Consider the following 19,499-nt stretch of genomic DNA (forward strand, 5'->3'; position numbering starts at 1 on the left):
CAAAATGCGACCGTTGCCAGAATATTGAAACTACTTCTCGTATACATTAAGTCTATGAAGTATAGATATAAATCTAGCAAGATAACACATACGTATAACATCATCGAGGGAAAGAAAGTGAAACAGTAAATTACACAGATCAAGAATGACGTCCGTCTTTTGATAAATTCGTAAAGATATCATTTTTTTTCGATTAAGGAGATGTTTTGTTTGAGATAAAACTCGCGTGGATCGAATTTTATTGTACATTTCGAGTCTTTGTTTCGTCATTTCTTTCATTTCAACCATTTTTCGTTCAATTTCAGCACCCGATAAGCGCTTAATCGATGAAAATTGATAAATTACCAGTAGCTTTTATTCTTCCAGCAGCTGGACAAGCGTCTTAAGATCGTCGTATATATATGTGAATGTAAATCAGAGCGAATTCGACTAGATAAATTTACAGATATTTCCGAATCGCCCTGCATTCTTTCAATCCCTTTTTTTTCCCCCGCAAATTTATCATTTTACGCACCGGAATATGTATGTACAAGCTACAGTATAGGTAGACGGAGCGCAAATTTTATCGCTGGCAGGAAATAAAGGGTGGGGTGGGGGGCGGTTTGAAAATAAAAAGTCGATATTGAAAGAACAAAACGGGTGAAAACGATGAAAAAGAAGAAATGTACGCTTTTCGCACGACTTGATTCCGGAAGTGACAGAATGTTAAATAGATTTGCCAGCGACGCGCTGAACGGACGAACGAAAAAGAGAGAAAAGGAAATAATACTACTGGCTATGGAGAAAAATCATTTAAATTTTGAATAATCGGTTTTGTTTTTCAATTGTTTTTATTACCGCCCTGCAGGAGCAGAGCGATGCTGGATGGCGGCGCCAGGACGTGACCGGAAATATGGCGAACCGCAGGAAGGAACTATGCAGGGTAAAAAAGTAAAAACGAAAAAATAAAGCGAACGGTATAAAATTACAATAGTGGCAGAACGGCATGCTGCACCTCACTCCACACACAATGCACGCAGCCTCTGAACACTAAAAACTAAAAACTAAAAACTTGGGTCGTAATTGGCGGAAGTGGTCGCACCGTTGCGGGCTCTAATAATTTCACAGACTTGACTCGTCTTCTCATTTCATACACCAACTTTATACGAGTTGGAAGAAGTAAAATCGGAAGGGCGCCCCTACCAGTGTAAAAAAATCGTATAAAAATTACAACACATTCACTGTAGAATGTCTTGTGAAATTGACGAACTAAATTATAGGCTCGCTTTTTCAAATCTGAAATTCCCTGAGTTTTACGGATCCCAGTAAGCTTTGAAGGAATGTGCCGCTGATTATTGACAATTTTTTTATACATTAGTATCAATACCTTCAATATTATCTGGTAACTGGCTTACTGTCTGGCTATTAATTTACAAACAACAGCCTGCGATTTTCCGTAAGAAAAAAACAAAACAAGTTTTGGTATTAAATAATATACATAGAATGTATGACGTGATTTGACGAAACAAAATTTTAAGCAAAATTTTGTTGTACTTGAAATTGACAGTACATACTTTATATAAAAACAAGTTTGTTACTTAGAAAGACTAAAAAATTCAGTCTTGTTTTCGACATTCCCTGACATTTCGCGGTTTTCCAGATTTTCCCTGTTTTCCCTAAATCGATAATTAATTGAACTTTAATTTACGTGCACTGACGTGGAATTTCATATAGATTTCAACAGTGTATCTGACGCATCATTTTTATTGTCATTATCGTTCAGTTCCCTTTCATACATTTCCCGATACAACCATTTTTTTGCCTGGTTTCCCAAAGTCCAAATTTTCCACTATTTTCAATTTTTCACGTCTCAATGAAGAACAACATGTTTTGACGAACAAGACGCATCGTTTCCAGTTCTAACGATACATTGGTCGTTGGTTTTCCCCAGAGAACCGGTTTACGCTATTTTATTTTACCAACTGGTTATTCCAGAATTCAATGATCACATTATAAATGTGACTACAGATGTTTTCAAATATGCATTACCCTGATGATCGTGGCGGATAAACGAACTTCTGTATAATAGGAGTCTTGTATTCATATACATGCCATAGCATTCTCTTTGTTTCTACATTCTACCGGGTGTCCCATTTTAATCTTACACCTGACTCATCTCGGAAAATACGACTCCGATCGATTATTGAGTATAATAAAACTTTTAGGGTTCGAAGAGGGACGTTTCGAAACAAAATTTATTTTGGTTTAAAATAAAAAATGACGGCGTTAAGATGGCCAAAATGTTTTTTCTAAATTGAAAATACAGAGCACATTTATTTAATTTTATAGTAAAAGTTAAACACAGGTTATCTATGAATCAAAATTCCTCAAGTGTACCAGCCCCAAAAATAAAAGTTATCCAATCGGGCTGGAAATTGGGCTAATTGTTGTCTTATCGCATGGTATTATTCACACCGAAAATTAATTAATTTGTCCCAAATATATATTATATATATATATAATTAAATTATAAACCCTTCAGTACTCTCTCGCATATAGCATTAATTGGATGCAAAGAACCCGAGTTACTTGGCAGACAAATTCTGAGTATTCAAACTTGACGAGATATCGCCCTGATGGACTGCTACTTACCCAAACTCATTCCGCGCTCTCTCATAGTCGGTATATTAATTCATTACCATCTTTCAACAACGACGCACAAACAAACAAATGCAGAGTATTTTGACCCGGCAATTAGAAAATCTACCTTTTGAGGCTCCATCAGTTGCCCAATTCTTGCTCGGAGGAATAAATATTATTGGAATGCAAATACCTATATCTTCAAGCCAGGATGTAATGCAAATTTACGTTAAATAATAATTTACATACCATATTTTATATGCGCGAATCTGATATTGACACGTGTATTTTGAAAAATGCTAAATAGACATCCCGGTGAGTCGGAACCATCTTTGCAGTATCTGTCCGATTTTCAGACTACACGGAACAAAGCCCCGAAGCATCGGTGGCTTACCGTAATAGATTAACCAAAGCTTCCAAATTTTATCGCAAATATAATAATTCGTCTGAAAAATCTGACAGAAGTTAAAATAATTGTGAGTATCCAATTTTCTTGTTTGTAATCCATGGTTGAATCCTTCCACGTGGTACTTTCGGAAACGAATCGGTTCAAAGCTTATAAATCATAGATAAAGCTCAAGCTAATAGAGTTGAGTGAAACCGAATAATATCAAACCGTTGCTTGAATTTCAAACACAATAAATCAAAAATAAAACGTGAGTACTTTGGCAAATACCATTTTTGGCGATAGCCATTTGGAAGAAGAAGAAGAAAATGCGTGTGTTTCGATTTCTTTGCACACAACGTTACTCCTTTTGAAATCAATACCGACAATTATTGCGCTCGAAGCCTAACATTGATGAAATATCTGAATTCGATGCGTCAATCCGACGGCATCTGGTTCATGACGTGAATTGACAAGCTATTTTTCTCTGCATTAGATTCGAGTATACCGGCGTTTAAGTAGAACGCGAGAAGACGATGTTGTCGTGCTGCCTGAAAGAAGACCTTGTCCTGCTAATATTCGTGGCAATTTTCTTTTCTTTAAGCTGTGCTTCAGCGGTGAAAAATAATCAACCTGAAGTGACAATTTGTCAAGGAATCCTGCGAGGAAAAATACTGACGACGTACAGTAATCGAAGTGTGTCAGCTTTCTTGGGAATTCCTTACGCGCAACCACCGATTGGAAATCTCCGGTTTGTAGAATATGTGAAGTTTAATAATAAATACAGGGCGTTGAAGAAAAGTGGATACACCTGGATAGCACGAAAACGAAGTAACTTAGAGATAAACTGATAATAGATTCCCAAGCTTAACATTGTGTTTAATTTATGTTGCGTGTTGTCCGAATTAATTACCTTCAACGTGACTGAATTTAAAGTAGCAAATCTACTAAAGTGTCTCCATAGCCATTTTTAGTATATCCACTGGCGGCGTCCTATCTGGCATTAGTGAATTTTTTCTCTACTCCACCATTTTCGCAATAACACTTGTAACATTGATTGGTCCATTTTACATCGTAGATTCGCAAATCCAGTGGCAGCTGATGGTTGGAAAGGAACTCGAAACGCTACTGTAGATTCGAACGAATGCCCTCAGATCTCATTGTTGAGCAAGAAAATAAACGGGGACGAGGATTGCTTGTATCTGAATGTATACACGCCACAGGTAATTGTGGATTTGCAATAATGTTGCTCGCTGCTTCGGACGATGAAAATATCATTCAAATCAACTCTATAAATGAGGTGAGTCAGTTTAATGGGGTGATTGTGCTTTCAGCTTCCCAAAAATTCAATCTCGCGACTACTTCCGGTGATGGTGTTCTTTCACGGTGGAGAATTCATCATTGGAAGCGATACTTCATCGGTTTATGGCCCAGAATTCCTCCTCGACAAAGATGTGATTCTCGTAACCTTGAACTATCGTCTAGGACCATTAGGATATTTGAGCACCGGCGACAAGGTAGCTTCCGGAAATTGGGGCTTGAAGGACCAGATCCTAGCCCTGAAATGGGTTCAAAGTAATGTCAAGTACTTCGGAGGCGATCCTGATCAGGTCACGCTGTTCGGGCAAAGTACAGGCGCGGGTTCGGTTCATCTTCTGACAATGATGGATATCACGATTGGTAAATAACAGGTTGAATCGAAACTCAAATACAAAAGGTGCTTCCGGTGAGGTTTCGTTTCCTTGCGACGAGTCTTGAGTCAAATTATAACGAGTCAAGGTCCATATCCTTCGCGATAAAGTCTGACTCATACATTTTCAAACGTAATACATTTACGCTCCTCATAAGGATATCGAACCACCCATTTTCTACTTCTGCAGGGCTCTTTCACAGATACATAACGGAAAGTGGATCCGCACTTGCGGCATGGGCTTATAGACTAAGCGGCCCATATGCTAGCCAAGCATTTGACCTTGGTAAATATGTTGGCTGTTTCAATACATCAACGGATCCCCTGATTGAATGCTTGCGGACAGTCGATGTTTCGAATATTTTAGGTTCTTACCCGAAATTCTATGATTGGCGATCATTTCCGTTAATCGTGTGGGGCCCAACTGATGAACCAAATATCGATGGTGCCATTCTCACTGACAGTCCCCAAAATTTGATTCGCAATGGTCGGGTTCGAGATTTGCCTTGGGTTTCAGGTGTTTGTCGAGATGACGGATTAGCTATGTCTATACGTAAGTACAACTAGCTACCAAGCAATCGTTTCGATTTCTTAACTGTTTTCGAAAATTTGAATACCTCAATTCGTAACGCATAAATTATTGGTACTTGATTGACTTTATCCAAGTGAGTTGATTTAATTCAAAAAAATCTTTATGTGAGTATTCATGAATTACTCATTACGTACTTTTTAAATCATGTGTCGATTTTCAAGTCTCATGCAACTTCCATCCGAGAACTTGACGTGATTTCTCGTAACACGTATAGAAAAGCTTGGGTGTTTTTTTTTACGTTTTTCATTTGGCAATAACTCGAAAAATTGCAGCAACTATCGTGGCATGCTTTTGCAACTTTTATATCCAATTAGGAGTGATCGTAGGGTCTGCTTCGTTTTTCAACCTACTATCAAACTTCTTTTTACATTGCTTTCAGCTTTTTATGAAAATGAGACACTGGTTGATTACTTTCTGGAAAACTTCGACAGCATCTTACCTATTTTTTTAAACTGGAAGTATTTACCGGGTTCGGGAACCGCTTGGGTTGAAGACGTCAAGTCGTACTACTTCAAAAATTTTGAAGCCGACAAAAACGTGGTGAGTAGTATGGATATTTCAATTGCAACAAAGTTTTGTATGGCAACAAATTATAATTCTGTTATGTGGCAGATACTGGCAAACCTAACAGTCCTTGTGAGTGACGTTTATTTCAACTACCCGGCTTACGACGCACTGCGACAGCAGTTTGCAACGGCTGTGAATCCGCAATATTTTTACACATTCGATTACCGTGGTGCATTAAGCTTGTCGTACGCGTATGGCGGTACTAAGTTTTATTGCGGCGTGCCACATGGTGAGGAACTACTATACCTATTCCCAAATTACAACGAAACTCGAAGGAAGAAAGATTATGAAATGGTGAACGTTATGGTGGAATTGTGGACGTCTTTCGCTACCCATGGGTGAGCTGGTTTGGGTATTAAACATGAGAGTGGACTTTTTACTAGCATTCATTTTAAAACTTCAAGTCAATAACATGTTTCCAGAACACCCACGAGTCCGACTTTTGGTAACAACACGAAATGGGAACCATTTTCAATCACGAATGCCAACAATCTTCACATCGGAAATAAATCCAATCTCGGACTCACCGTTGAATATCCCTATTTCAAAGAACGTCTACAGTTTTGGGATGAGCTGAAAGCTAAGGTGCCGTTGTAATCAGTGCGTTGCATTTCTTCGGTCGCGCACTTGATCATAAAAATTCTGGAATGCACATCCAGTACTTTACTTCACATTGGCAATTTTTTTGCATTTTATTGTAATCCTTATGGGATGTTGATCACTTCAGTGCAATTCAGGCTAAGGGTACATATTATTATCATCTTTGTTGAATGAAAAACGTGACGATTGAAGTAACGAATGAATAATAAATTGTTGTGCAACATTGTTTGGTCCTCATGCAAAAGAACAAGTTCATTTATCCCTCGGTTCCCATCACCTCGACACTTTTGCCATGCGTCATAATAAATTGTCATCAACATATAGGTATAAAAAAAGATGTCCCGAATGACTTATCAACGCCTAACCCAAACATGAAGCTAAAGCTAGGCCCGCCTCAGCAGCTAAGCGTGTTAAACTAAAAATGGCACAAATAGGTACAAACGGTGTACAAACGAGTGCAGTCGACAAAAAAATTTTATTTCAATGTCAGAGGCGAGATTCACGTAAGTAATTAACAGCACGGCATATCCTGCATTGCAGCATGATAAGTTTTGTAAGAAAATAATAATATATAATCTATATTTTTACCTATCGCAGTTTTCGAAGACGTCAATCAACAACGACCTAATGCATTTTCACGTGAATGTCATCATTTTATAACTTCGTGTGATAAGAAGTTTGTGTAGTACAACAAACTGGTAAAATATGAAGAAAATTGGAAGAGTGGCCGAGTTGGCAGAGAACGCCCCATACATGCCTATGTAATGATTTTGCTGAGCGTAGGCAGTATAGTGGAAAGTGGTTACAGCTACTGTTTATGGACGTGGCTAATTTCCTCGCCTCGTGAATACGAAACGTATAAATATACGTGTGAATAAGTGCGTGTTCACGCCAGTTGGAACCATTAGTAACGCAACAAATAACGATCAGCATTGCGGAATAAAAAAACATTTATTCACTGTACGGAGAAGCGCTTCGAATTCACAAGAACTGAATTCCTTAACACACGCCGAATTTCCAAATCATAACCATGTACAAAGTTCTGTCAAATATTCTATTAAGGCTGCGGCTCACATCACGATGTGTAACTCTGAAGCACTCGTCGGAACGCGATCGATTCCTTTAAACGCTTCGGTAGTTAAGTTTATAAAACATCCACCATCGACCTTCGTTGAACCAACTTCTCACCTGCCTGAAATTTCAATCGATCAAGACTGATCGGAAAGAGTTCCAATAACCAAGGTATACATCAATGCTTCAGCAATAATTCCACCACTTTGCACTCTCAGGTAGCTAACCAGATTTCATCACGAGGATGAAGAAGAAGAATCGCTATTTTACATCTTTAGGAATGTCCGAGATTTAGCCAAAGACTATAAACAAAATATACTTTAATTTTTAAAAGTAAACTCCGTGAAAGTCATTTTTAAATTGCTCAACAATACCGATTTTTTAACCTGAGGTTTCGTTACCTTAACATTACTAACTTCAACCTGATATTTCATTCTCTCCTCGGGAGTTTGTTACTAAAACTTGTTAGTAATAGCTTCATCAAGTTGTTCACAAAGGTTCATCGATCGATTCTTCAAGTACACGATTTCACAGAATTGTCTTCAACTGCATCTCCATAACCGGTCGCATAACCCGAGATCAGAATTGGATAATCAAAGACCACAGCAAGTGATCAAAGTGAAAGCTCATCTAAAGCGTCTTTTCACCTTTGACATTCGAAGGTGAAAAGTGTAACTCCTAGAGCCGAACCTCGACTCTCTCATACTCATCCTTGGTAACGGCAAAAGGGAAGTATTCCCTTGTAAGTAAAACATCCAAGTATGCAATGCGAACCAACCTTACAGTCCACCATCTCGTGACTCATATCGAGTCCTCATATCCTCTGTCCTGCACCCACACCGAGATACAATGCAAGTGTTGTGCACGGGATGTTGTGTACCCAAGGTAGAAGCGACGATCGGAGTGGTGTAGGAAGAAGGGTGCCGTGGGAAAGTTACACCCGGCGGTTGATCCCCGTTGAGTAAGAAGGGCTCGCCGCCCTTCGGTGGGGTGGAAATTGTGCGTCAGTGTCACACCGCGGCACGCATAAATCATGAGAGAAAGGGAGAGAGAGAGGGAGGGAGAGAGAAGGATCGAGATGGAGATTTGATACGTGGCAAGACGCCAAAGTGACGTGCTGCCGATACTGTAACACCTACGGGACACTGTCTGAACATTTCACCGCAAAAAGCGCGACCCTTGCGCCAAGAACTGAGTTTGGCAATCGCCGTCAAGGATCAAAAGCCGGGGAAACGTGCTAGTCAAACGTTTCCTGATTACGTTGAAAACCGATCGAAGTTTCGGAATTTCATACCTCGAGCAGTTGAACGTTGTTCAAAGTCAAGGTAGAAATTTTCACAATGAGCAGAGCCCAGATTTACTTTCATTTCCTATTCTACCTGCTGTCAAATTTCACGGTCAATCTCCATTACGAATTCGGCTATGCGAGTGATGCATGGAATTCTACATATAATCATCGATCTAAATTTTTGTCGGTTTGGAACTTTGCGCCGCATTACTCGTAGTTTTTTGGCAGGAATATTTCAATGAGTATTGAAGAGATAGTTATAAATATACAAATAGTCTAAAAACAAATTCATGTAGATTGTAAATCAGGTTTTTAAAGGATACTAAGGGTGGAATAACGGAAATAATCTTTTTCTTGAAACACCCTGATACAACAACCTTCGCTTGCTGTTTTCAATCAGCAAGCCAAACTTTGTGAAAACGCGAAAATGCAAGAGTACCGAAAGAGACGATAATTTTCGAATCAATAAATTTTCTCCGTCATTAAGTATAATTCACGCAAATTCACATATTCCAGCCGCAAATTTTCAGGAGACAACAGACGAAACTGTGAATCCTTCTACTCGGTGATAATACTGTAATAATAGTATTAATAATTACGTTAAAGTCCCGCAGGGATTTTCGCACAACAGAATCGTGCGATTTGTGCTTGCCAAACTCATTGCGATTCGTTTGCCAACTATTGTGCAAATTCCGCGTCATCGCCGCGGGACAATCGGAGGTTCGTTTCGCTCCACTCGTACTGAAAACCAAAACTACAACTACGCGCATTGTCAGGCGCATTTACCGATTAACAACTTGTTTGCCAGGAGGCTGAAAATCACCACTGTGAATACATGAAATGTATAAAGGAGCATGGACACAACTTCATCGCAATGTTATACAAATATGTATACATACTGGGAATGAGGCATTTAACGCGTTTGAGAATTCAGTTGATACCTTGCGCGAAATTTCGCGTCAAATTGATGGTTTAAACGGGGGATTCTTTCAAGTGGTGGAATTCCAAAGATCTCCAGACCTTTTTCAATGGGAATAATGTGTCCCCTTTCTGTAATGTCGTATCTTAATTATAATTTGACTTTGTTATTATTCTTTCGTTCGAAAATAGTTTGGAATCAGTTGCAGAAAACATCGTACATGGCATAAGAAATGATTTTCAAACGATGGCATTGGAGAAAATGAATTTGAAATAATTTGAACTTGATCAACGTGAAAGAAGAATGGGTAACAAATTTGACCCGAATGCAAATCATGAAATTTCGTCTTCGCGCTAGTTTGGAATAATCGAAAATCAATGGAAAAGAAATTGCATTCTGAAAATTACTTGGATCCACGTTCAGTGAGCAACTTGCATATCTGCAACATACACTATATCCATGGGAGTATAGGGTACTGAAATTTTTTAATACAAGATGTTGAAATTTACACACCAACGTTGTTTTTACAACTAGAAAAATTCATCTTGGTACCACCGAAGCGCTCTTAGTTATAAAAATAAAAGCCAAGCCATTATCCACAAATAGCACCTTTCAAACCATCAATTTCGCGTCCCGGAAACTTTTTTAATACCATTACAGCTTGAAAAGTTTTCGAAAGCATGGGTTATATAATCTGTATCAGAGTCTGAAGCAACTTCAAATAATGGTTCCACTCCGTGTGAGGATTATGCGCACACACACACACACACAAGTCTATATTATAACCTGCACACAGTTGGGCGGTGAATTCATTGTCTGTAAAGACTATTATAATACTATGGGCGGGGAGTAGATATATCCAGTCCAACCATCCATAGAATTGTGCCGGTTTTACTGATAAGAGTAAATCAGTGACATATTATCGTCGCTGAATGAGGAGGAGAGCGGCGGCTGCTGCTCTCCTCTCATCTCGTGGGCGGCGCGCGTTATACCCACACATTTAAACGCTATCTGCAAAGACGTCCGTCTGTCTGCCTGCCTGCCTACCGATGCGATATCATAACCCGGGATTCACCCCCTCTCCGGTTTCCCTGTTGATTAGAACTTTGTCTGATTGTGAAACCAGCTCCGCGTGAATGACCTGAATTTCAAAATGTTCCGCAGACGGGAAGGAAAGTTATATACGTTACATTTGTTAATGTATTGCGACGTAATCTATCCACGTTGGATGATTCTCAATCATTTTTTCGAAGAGTGCACTTTGTTTTAAATTGAAATTACAATACATTGTTTTCGGAAATGCCATCGGTCGATACAATTTTTAATCAGATCGAACTGATGTGAGAATTTTCCGCTTTACGATTTTTCTCTCGACTATATTTCATGCTACCGTGATAAATATTTAATGCGTGTATAACACTTCCGAAGGAACAAGTCTTCTTCAGGTTTCTAGGATAGCGAAAACCAAAGTGAATAAGTACCGGAGACGAGGGTGAAAAAGCGAAGCAGCGAGTGAAATTCGTCGACGACGATTTAATGCGGGCACCATAAACAGGGTTAAGAGTTATCGAAATAAAACGAGAATTCAAACCCAGAAGCACACGCTGCGGTGAGTGAGTGTCAATCACACAGACACGACACTTGGGACGTTCGAAACGACGCTAATAACTCGGTTAATGATTGCTCAATGGTATGAAAAATTCAATTCAAGACTGCAACGCAGTGTGTTTACGCAGAATTTACTTACCGGATATAAATACATATATCGGTCAAGTTATTTCAGGCCTTGAAGATTCAAAAATCTATTGTCTTATTTATTTGTTTCTTTATTTTTTAAACAATAATATAGCATAGATTTCGCAGTTAGAACTATGCAATTCTCATGCAACGAAATGGCGATTTTTACTTACTGCAATTCCGGTATTTTGCCCAATGAGGATTAAAACTATGGTAAAGTAGGGCAAATTACCAGCGAGGTAGAGCAACGAAATGATCCGATGATCGATAAAGTCAGTCAGAGTGGTAATGTCCCCCGCTCCGGAAGATTTAAAAAAAATGTTTGCGTCTTGGCTAAGTGTCGGTAACTGTATTGTTATAGGATCTGAATTCAGGACTCGAATCTCCTTGTACATCTATTAACGCGTACAAATCCCGCAACGGTGTTTCAACGAAACTCGCGCAATTCCTTCTCCATTTCCTCGTTACTCGATCCGGGCACCGAGAATGATCCTACCTCCAGGCTGCTCGTCGGCATCGGGCTGCGTGACGATGGAGAGTGAAATCAGCGTTGAAATCGCACAGGTATAATAAAGATCGAAAGCCGGGCATGCACACACTTCAAAGGATCATCGACCCGGCGTCGACGATGAAGAAAGGCAGGGTTACGATACGTACGTAGGTTACATACGTGTGTTCTCCACCGAAACGAATTGGCCAAATGAGTAAAAGCGCACCTCGCCCCTTGTCGTCCTCGGATTCCGCTGATGCTGCGAGGGACCCTGAAGCGATTCGCCGCGTACACGCACGCAATGGCAACCGCCGTAAGATCGCGGACTCGGCTGGCGAACGAGATGATCTTCATCTCCCCCTGCGATGCATCGTCGTCGTCTCCCCCGGTTCTTCGGAAGGTAAGCTTATTATTTTACCGACGCGATATTAATAACGCAGATTCGCGAAACTCGCGCTGTAGGAGAGGAAAGATAACGTTGCCGTTTTTTAAATCACTCCTCGTCGTAATCCGCCATTCATTTTACATATATTTGTGGAATTACGTGCAATGCCGCGGAACAGAGGTGAATCGGAAACATCGACGTTACTTCCGATAAATTTCGTCTCATACACATGATTCGATCACCTTTTCACGGTGAGAAAATTTTAAACACGTACGCGACAGAGGACTGAATTTTCACATGATTTTATTTCGATTGTTTCGTTTAAAAATTATAACGTTTGGGGTTATAGATAATTGTGGATAAACAAAAAAAAAATTACGGTCATACAACCTTTTTATAAGCATGATAATAATCACCTCTATCATACGCATATTGTTACAAAGGGTGAAATCACCCGTTTTCCTTTCCTTCTAATGATCTAGTAATCATCGTAGATAAAAGATGCATAAAGCATTCATGTGTTAAAATAAAAGTAAGGTTGCCGCACCGACCATCATTACACTGAGAGAAATTTTTAGTTTCAGTTACCGCTCAGTCCCTGACTGTTTTCATTATTTATCACGATCGAAAAATATAGTTCTAGGTACAAAATGAAAATTAGTTTTCTATCGGTTACCAGAAAGTCTAGCATCCGTTACTATTCTTTCTCATTACGATCACTGTTACTATATTTTCTTGTAACAGTTGCGAAAATTTAACGCTTGTGCAACGATAAACTGATGTTAAAGCCGTATTTAACTAAAAAAGTAGATTAATTCGAACAAACTGATTTTGCGTTGCAATTACCAAAAATGGATCGACGATAGCGCAAATCGGTTACGCGTACCTCGTTTTTCGTAATTTCAACAATATTTTAAACAGTTCTTTAACGATACCTGTTTTACTGAATTTTTTCAGTTACTATAACAAATGAAATTTTTCTCAGTGTATTGTAAAAACAGTCCGTTTCAGACTCTAAACTGCAAACACGCATTGCCATCAAAGCATTTCTCCTCATCTTATAATTTTCCTGCCTGTTTGTTCGCTTCATGAGCTCACGAACCTGTTCCATTTATTCTGTAACGCCCAGTCCGTTACAATATGTGTTATATATAATTCTCCCCGTAATCTAGAAGCTTCTATGCATAAATGTGTAGTGTTAAAGTACAAAAGAAAATAAATGAATTTGAACAATAATATTCACAATAAAAAGTGAAGAAAAAAAAACGTCGTTTAACATCCGTCGTGTTTCCCGTCAAATCGACAAAAGGTTAACGACCCATCGAGGCGATTCAATTACTTAATCGCAATGTAAAAACGTAATCGACCGTTTGAAAATATGATATTAACGCCAAGTGTGCCGAAGCGGGCCCGTCGATATATACACGCTAGATTTATACACACACTTTTGTGTGCATAAAGGTTATATACACACGCAAATATACAATATAGACACATGTATTTGTTGTATACCTACATATACTTGTATCAGGTAAATTGGTTTATGGTTATACTATACGTTCGCCTCATCACGGTAAATTTTATACGCGTATAAAATCTACCACGAATCTGTACACTGTGAATATGTATAAGTTCACGCACACACGGACAAAATAATATCATGCAACCACGCTGGAATAATAATGAAGAACGTAACCTCTGAACTTTGTCTTGCGAAATTTAATATCAAATAAGAGATGATAAAACATGAAATACGAATGGAAGAAGTCTGCGTATATAATGAGCATTAAAATATAGTTCCGTTATCCTGTGGGATATACGATCCAAAGTAAATATTACGTTAGCATATTAAAACATTATACAGAAACGGATTCGGCAATGAATTATGTTGGAAAATTTTAAAAGTCGATTTTGATTTTATAATCGACTATTATTCACCTGAAAATTTTATTTCTATTCTTTTGTACTTCTTATTCCATTTTCTACGGAATTTGGAATCAATTAGACTGGACTGAAAACATCCGTGACAGCAGAATGTCACAATTTAACCTTTCGCGGTTGCACTTATTTGTCGTCCCATAAGAAATGCATGGTTGCTGGGGTGAAATACGACCAAGTGTGACCGCGAAGAGATGAGAAGATCACATAATAAAAATTCGATTTACATTGAAAGGAATTTTTTTCGTCTTGTTGCTGTTTACAGAAATATTCACGTGAAAATAACGTAAAAATCATTACTAGGAAAAACAACCCGAACCTAGCAATTGATAAAATTCGAGAAGTACAATTGTTTTTAAGGATTTGAAAAAAGAAAATTCGAGGATTTGGCTGCTCTGCCGAGAGCAGCAGAGGGTCGAAACCTGCAGCGAAGCACAGCATCAGCAGCAGCAATAAGCTACATGATATATTTGGCACATGTCGCGTTCAGACGACATTTGTGACTTTTGCCAACAACCCCGTGGAGCAACCAACCAACATATGCAGCTGTGCACAGCGGCGGTAGGGCAAAGTCTTACCATGACATTGTAACGGTTAATCCGAAAATTTAATACTTACAATAAAATATCTCGTCTCTGCTCGTAGCCATAATATATTATGCCGTTACACGCCACATACCACGGAATTTCATTTTCAGCAGCGAGAAAGTACGAGAGAAGAGATAAAGGAGGCGCTTGAAAGAGAGGAAAACGTGCGGGGAACGGGCAAAGCGATAAGAGGAGAAGAACGGAAGAAGGAAGACAAACGCAAGAGGAATAACGACAAATTGATCCATTATTCCGCCTTTGCGAAGGTGTGCCAAGGCTGCCGGATCGGCATGCAAGCCGGGTGGTACGTAGGTTTCAATCGCAAAATCGACACTGGGGAAATGTATTTTCTTTCAATTTAACCTCCCTTTTCATACTGCTCGTCTGGCTCACGAAATGTTGCAGTATAGGTATATAACGATACGCAGATTTGCGTCCCGTATCTCGCGGATCTTCTTCTCTGTCTTCACTTCCAAATCAGCGTGCCTTTGCAGATATTATCGTTCCATTGCAATGTTGTCAATATCGTTACAATAGTCAAAATGATACGATCGGTAAAATTCTCGCATAACAGTTGAATGAAAACAATTACGGAATATTCTAACTCAACCACGTTGAAGTTAGTTAAGCTTATGAAAACGTAATAAAACATAATGGAATAAATCGTTATACCGTTTTCGAACGACTTCCGACGAGTTGGATTTTCAAACTACGAACATGTTTTCTTTGTTATAATTGAGTAGGTGAATTTCAGACCATCCTAGGGTTGCTGAGTAACGATTCTCACAAGCATGGATCGTTTAGGAACCCACACCAACTTCAACCTCATCTCTCTCATTGGTATAAAATGATAATTTTTGTCCGTTGTAATACACCCGCTTGAAATCTAATATACTGTATTACACATAAATCTGCTTATCAGAGATGTAAAAGTTCGCATATGATCATTGAATTCGGTAAGAAGATGCGCCACGTCGCTGGGTAGCCACCGCAAAATACCTGCCGGTTTTCATAATGAGAAATTCTGTCAAGTTCAACGACCCGTGATGGACCACACCAAAAGTTCCGCGCATTGTATAATATGTGTATAATATGTGTACGCACGTGTATCCACGAGGTCGGAACACGTACTGGGATATTATATCACCGAATATTTATCGAGAGACTTTCGAACCAACGAACGGAAAGATAAGAAGAAATGAACGTCGATGTCTAACAGCCACGCGATGTCCAAGTTAAAACAACGTCGTCTAATAGACGGTATAAGCGTTTCACTCAAGAGACTCCGCCTTGGAAAACAAATATTTGATACTTTCAGGCGACAACAAATATGCCTACATCATCGCGTCTCTTCCTGCGTCCTTGCCTTGTAATGTTCCTTTTTTTAATTGCTTTCAGGTTCCTTACGTCGCAATTACCATCGGACGGAATTACATAATACTCGACAATGCGATGAAACGAGTTCACGTGTAATTTTAAATATTTAACGAGGCTGATGTTGGTAACGTTAACGTAACGAAATATCAGAGAAAAAATCGTTTCTGTGCAATATCCGAATGACTTTCAAGGCGTTGGCTTTCAAAAATATGAGTATGTTTTGTCTGTCGTGATTTATCGAATTTCAGACGGTATTAAAGTTGCGAAGTAGCGATTTTTCCTAAACATTCATTGTTACAGTAACGTTGCCAACTTCACTCTCATCAAATTTATTACTAAACTCATATTCAATACGTTTCTTCTACGCGATATTTCTTCTAATTCAATTAATTTTGGTCTGTACAAGTCCTACAAGTCCTTCTGCATTTCGCGGATGGTAATTTTGTTCATTTCTGAACTTTGATCGTCGACAACTAATTTCTTCGGTTCTGCGGCTGTTCGAAGTATCAGCAGCTCTCAATTTTTAATTTCGGAACTTTCAGTTTTCTGTATCTTCACATTCTGTGCTCTGGTCATTCGGAATGCCGATTGTTCAGAAAATACTTTTTCAGATAAGAGAGCGTCCGGTTAAATAAACTTTCGGGAAAACGGTTATTCTATTGGGTGATTTGTCGAAAATCCCAACTTCGGTGCGCTGATCATTCGATGCTTTGGAATTTTTATCTTGAAAATTTCAGTTTTTCGACCGGTTGACTTTTGATCTTTCGGGATTTTGACCCCCGCACTTATTTGATTCACTAAATTTCCCGTTTAATGCGTTTTATATCAATCTGTGTAGTTTTGAGTTCTTTCGGTTTTCGAATCTGCATAAGTACCTAATTGGACCATCCGACTCGGAGAAATTTGTGATCCCAGATATCTTGACAAAACCTTTCGTTTGTCGATTATCTAGTTTACGAAACATTCGAGTTTTCAATCTTTGTCAATCAAAAAAACATCTCGATTATTTCGAGAGCTGATACTACACCAAAAAAGGATCAGAAATTTCTCTGATTACTGAATAGCCACTCGTTTTTCAAGAATTTATTAAATAAAATAAAATAAAATATTTTTCTAAACAACAAAAACAAATTCCTCAACTATCACTCAAAGTTGACCCCAAAAATTGGCTTTGCGCAAAGTTGTATTTACCATAAAAAATATCATCGTTTTTCGCAAGTAAGAGAGAGAGAAAAAAGCGTTTAAATACATCCCTGCAAGATATAATACATGAGATGGGGGAAGAAATGATCGTGCATAAAGACTCGATGATCTTACCTCTTTAACTTTCTCGCGTCGCTGCCGGGTTGCAGGATCCTTGTCTTCGCCACCGACGACGACTGGTAGCTTATCAGCTGGTCCAGGAGGCACAGTTTCCAGGAGAGGATCTTCCACTCGACGATTTGTCCCCGGTATTAACGGCGAAGCACTACTAGTCACATACGCACGAGATTCACCGCCGATGTCAGGTTTTTCCAGAGTTTTTTGGTGCTGATACTCCTCGTTTATTTTTGCCTACACAACATTCGTCAGTATCGGGGAAGATTTAAGTAACAAAAAAGAAAGAAAATAAGAAAAACGCGAAAAAACCGTGATTCAAGCCGTTTAATTTCCTACATGTAACGGATTTTAGGCAAGAAAAACTATTTAAAATCTCCTAAATTATTTGTTCCCGATAAAAAAAAATATATATCTATGATTAATCGTTGTATATGACGATAATCCTACAGTCAAATTTTTAATTCAACTTCATAACCGGTTGTATACGTATAATAACAAGTATAGCTGTTCAAACGTATCGGCACTTATTATAAATATACGTAAAATAATCGCACAGCTTAAATCCGGCCTCGTCGCTATGTTCGCTCAATTTGCCAAAAGTATTTTAAGCCGACATACGATAATTATGCTTGAATCGACATGATCTGCTTTGATTACACAGTGCGTGACTCGTTTTCATCTCGACAAGTGAACGCATAGGTACTTGTAAGACTGAATCACATTTTTGATTCTCTAAATATCGTCGACTTTCATTCGTACGAAAATAAACGCGTTGTGTCATATGAAAACCAGTAAAAAGTATCAAACCGTGAATGGAAACCACTGAAGGAATAAATTGGTAAAAATTGAAATGCAATAGATGAAACCAATCAGGATTCCTCGTAAATCATGAGGTACAAATTGAAAATATTCATGGTTCGGGTAACCCGCACGACAGATAACAACAGGGGACGAATACTAACCGATGGTGAACGAAACAGCTTTAGTAAATATTGTACACATAGTCCAAACCTCGAGATCACTTTCGACTGCTGAGGATCGATATCGAAGTCGCGAATTCAACACAAACATCTGCGAAATACAGAACACCACGACGAGTCACGTGAGGGTCACGGATCAGACCCGTAAATAACCAGTACATTCGATCCTTAATCACCGACTATGATAACAGCCACGAGATTGAAGTTGTTAACGTTATCTTCTCGAAACGTTGAAAAGAAGTTCGTTACTTTCAAGTTTCCAATGCGATTAACGAAACTTAGATTTCAAAATAACAGTGTGTCTTATTTCATTACGGTTTGCTGCATTTCCGACAATTCTAGATACGCGAAATAACAATTTTTCCCGAATGTCCCGGCTTTTCGACGCGAAAGTTTCGGCCCCGAACCGACGACCGACAAGCAGGAATAACTTCGTCCAACGAACGGGACGCAACACGTAAACCTCGTCCTGCTGCGTCATACGTATCTATAATACACACATATATGTAGGACCTGCATAGAGACTTTCGTCGATGCCAGATACGTATGTACGTGTTGCTTGCTCCACCGCACGATTGCAGCCAGCTCGCAGTCCACGGGACAAAACTGTAGCACGTGTTTACCCACCCGAGTAAACAAAAAGGCGTGCGCGTCCCGCTACCAACTTCACTGCGAGGCTCGATCGCTGGCTTTCAATGTTATTAATGTTGTCATGCTTCTTGTTTACGATTATCTGTGAGAGATGGTCAATGACGTATCTCGGTAGGATGCGAATCCATGGTGAAATCGATACACGTCGCGCTTGTACCGCGAGAACGAGTTAACCCTAAAATACTTGCGGTGCTTGACAAGACGACTCGTCGTTCGACGCAACCGCCTAAAGTCAGACACGGACGATTTGTCAATTCGGCGTTACGACCTTAGAGCATATAACGTAATGCTCTAAGGTTACGA

General features: G+C 39.1%; 2 protein-coding genes across 5 annotated transcripts in view; one reads left to right on the forward strand and one right to left on the reverse strand.

Moving 5' to 3' along the window:
• Nucleotides 1-19,499, reverse strand: part of LOC124186851 (mannosyl-oligosaccharide 1,2-alpha-mannosidase IA) — a 271,893-nt gene that overhangs the window by 249,769 nt on the left and 2,625 nt on the right. Inside the window, exons 1-2 of one of the 2 annotated variants that reach the window (XM_046578918.1) lie at nt 18,577-18,793; nt 17,563-17,799 (exon numbers count right to left, since the gene is read on the reverse strand). In XM_046578918.1, coding sequence (XP_046434874.1) covers nt 17,563-17,799; nt 18,577-18,636 — 297 coding nt within the window. In that variant the 5' untranslated portion in view covers nt 18,637-18,793. Of the gene's footprint in view, nt 1-17,562; nt 17,800-18,576; nt 18,794-19,499 lie in introns of those variants that run through there. The other variant, XM_046578900.1, reaches the window with a different exon arrangement.
• Nucleotides 2,963-6,666, forward strand: LOC124186863 (esterase E4-like). 3 transcript variants are annotated; one of them, XM_046578950.1, is made up of 9 exons: nt 2,971-3,275; nt 3,501-3,755; nt 4,083-4,227; nt 4,339-4,684; nt 4,885-4,980; nt 5,062-5,247; nt 5,666-5,826; nt 5,899-6,191; nt 6,276-6,666. In XM_046578950.1, the coding sequence occupies exons 2-9, from the start codon at nt 3,541-3,543 to the stop codon at nt 6,448-6,450; spliced, it is 1,617 nt and encodes a 538-aa protein (XP_046434906.1). In that variant the 5' UTR covers nt 2,971-3,275; nt 3,501-3,540; the 3' UTR covers nt 6,451-6,666. The 3 variants fall into 3 exon arrangements, with proteins under 3 accessions (XP_046434898.1, XP_046434906.1, XP_046434889.1); XM_046578942.1 differs by having other exon boundaries at nt 2,963-3,095; nt 4,885-5,247; XM_046578933.1 differs by having other exon boundaries at nt 4,885-5,247.

This window comes from Neodiprion fabricii, chromosome 1 (genome assembly GCF_021155785.1).
Source record: "Neodiprion fabricii isolate iyNeoFabr1 chromosome 1, iyNeoFabr1.1, whole genome shotgun sequence".
NCBI classification, from domain to species: domain Eukaryota; kingdom Metazoa; phylum Arthropoda; class Insecta; order Hymenoptera; family Diprionidae; genus Neodiprion; species Neodiprion fabricii.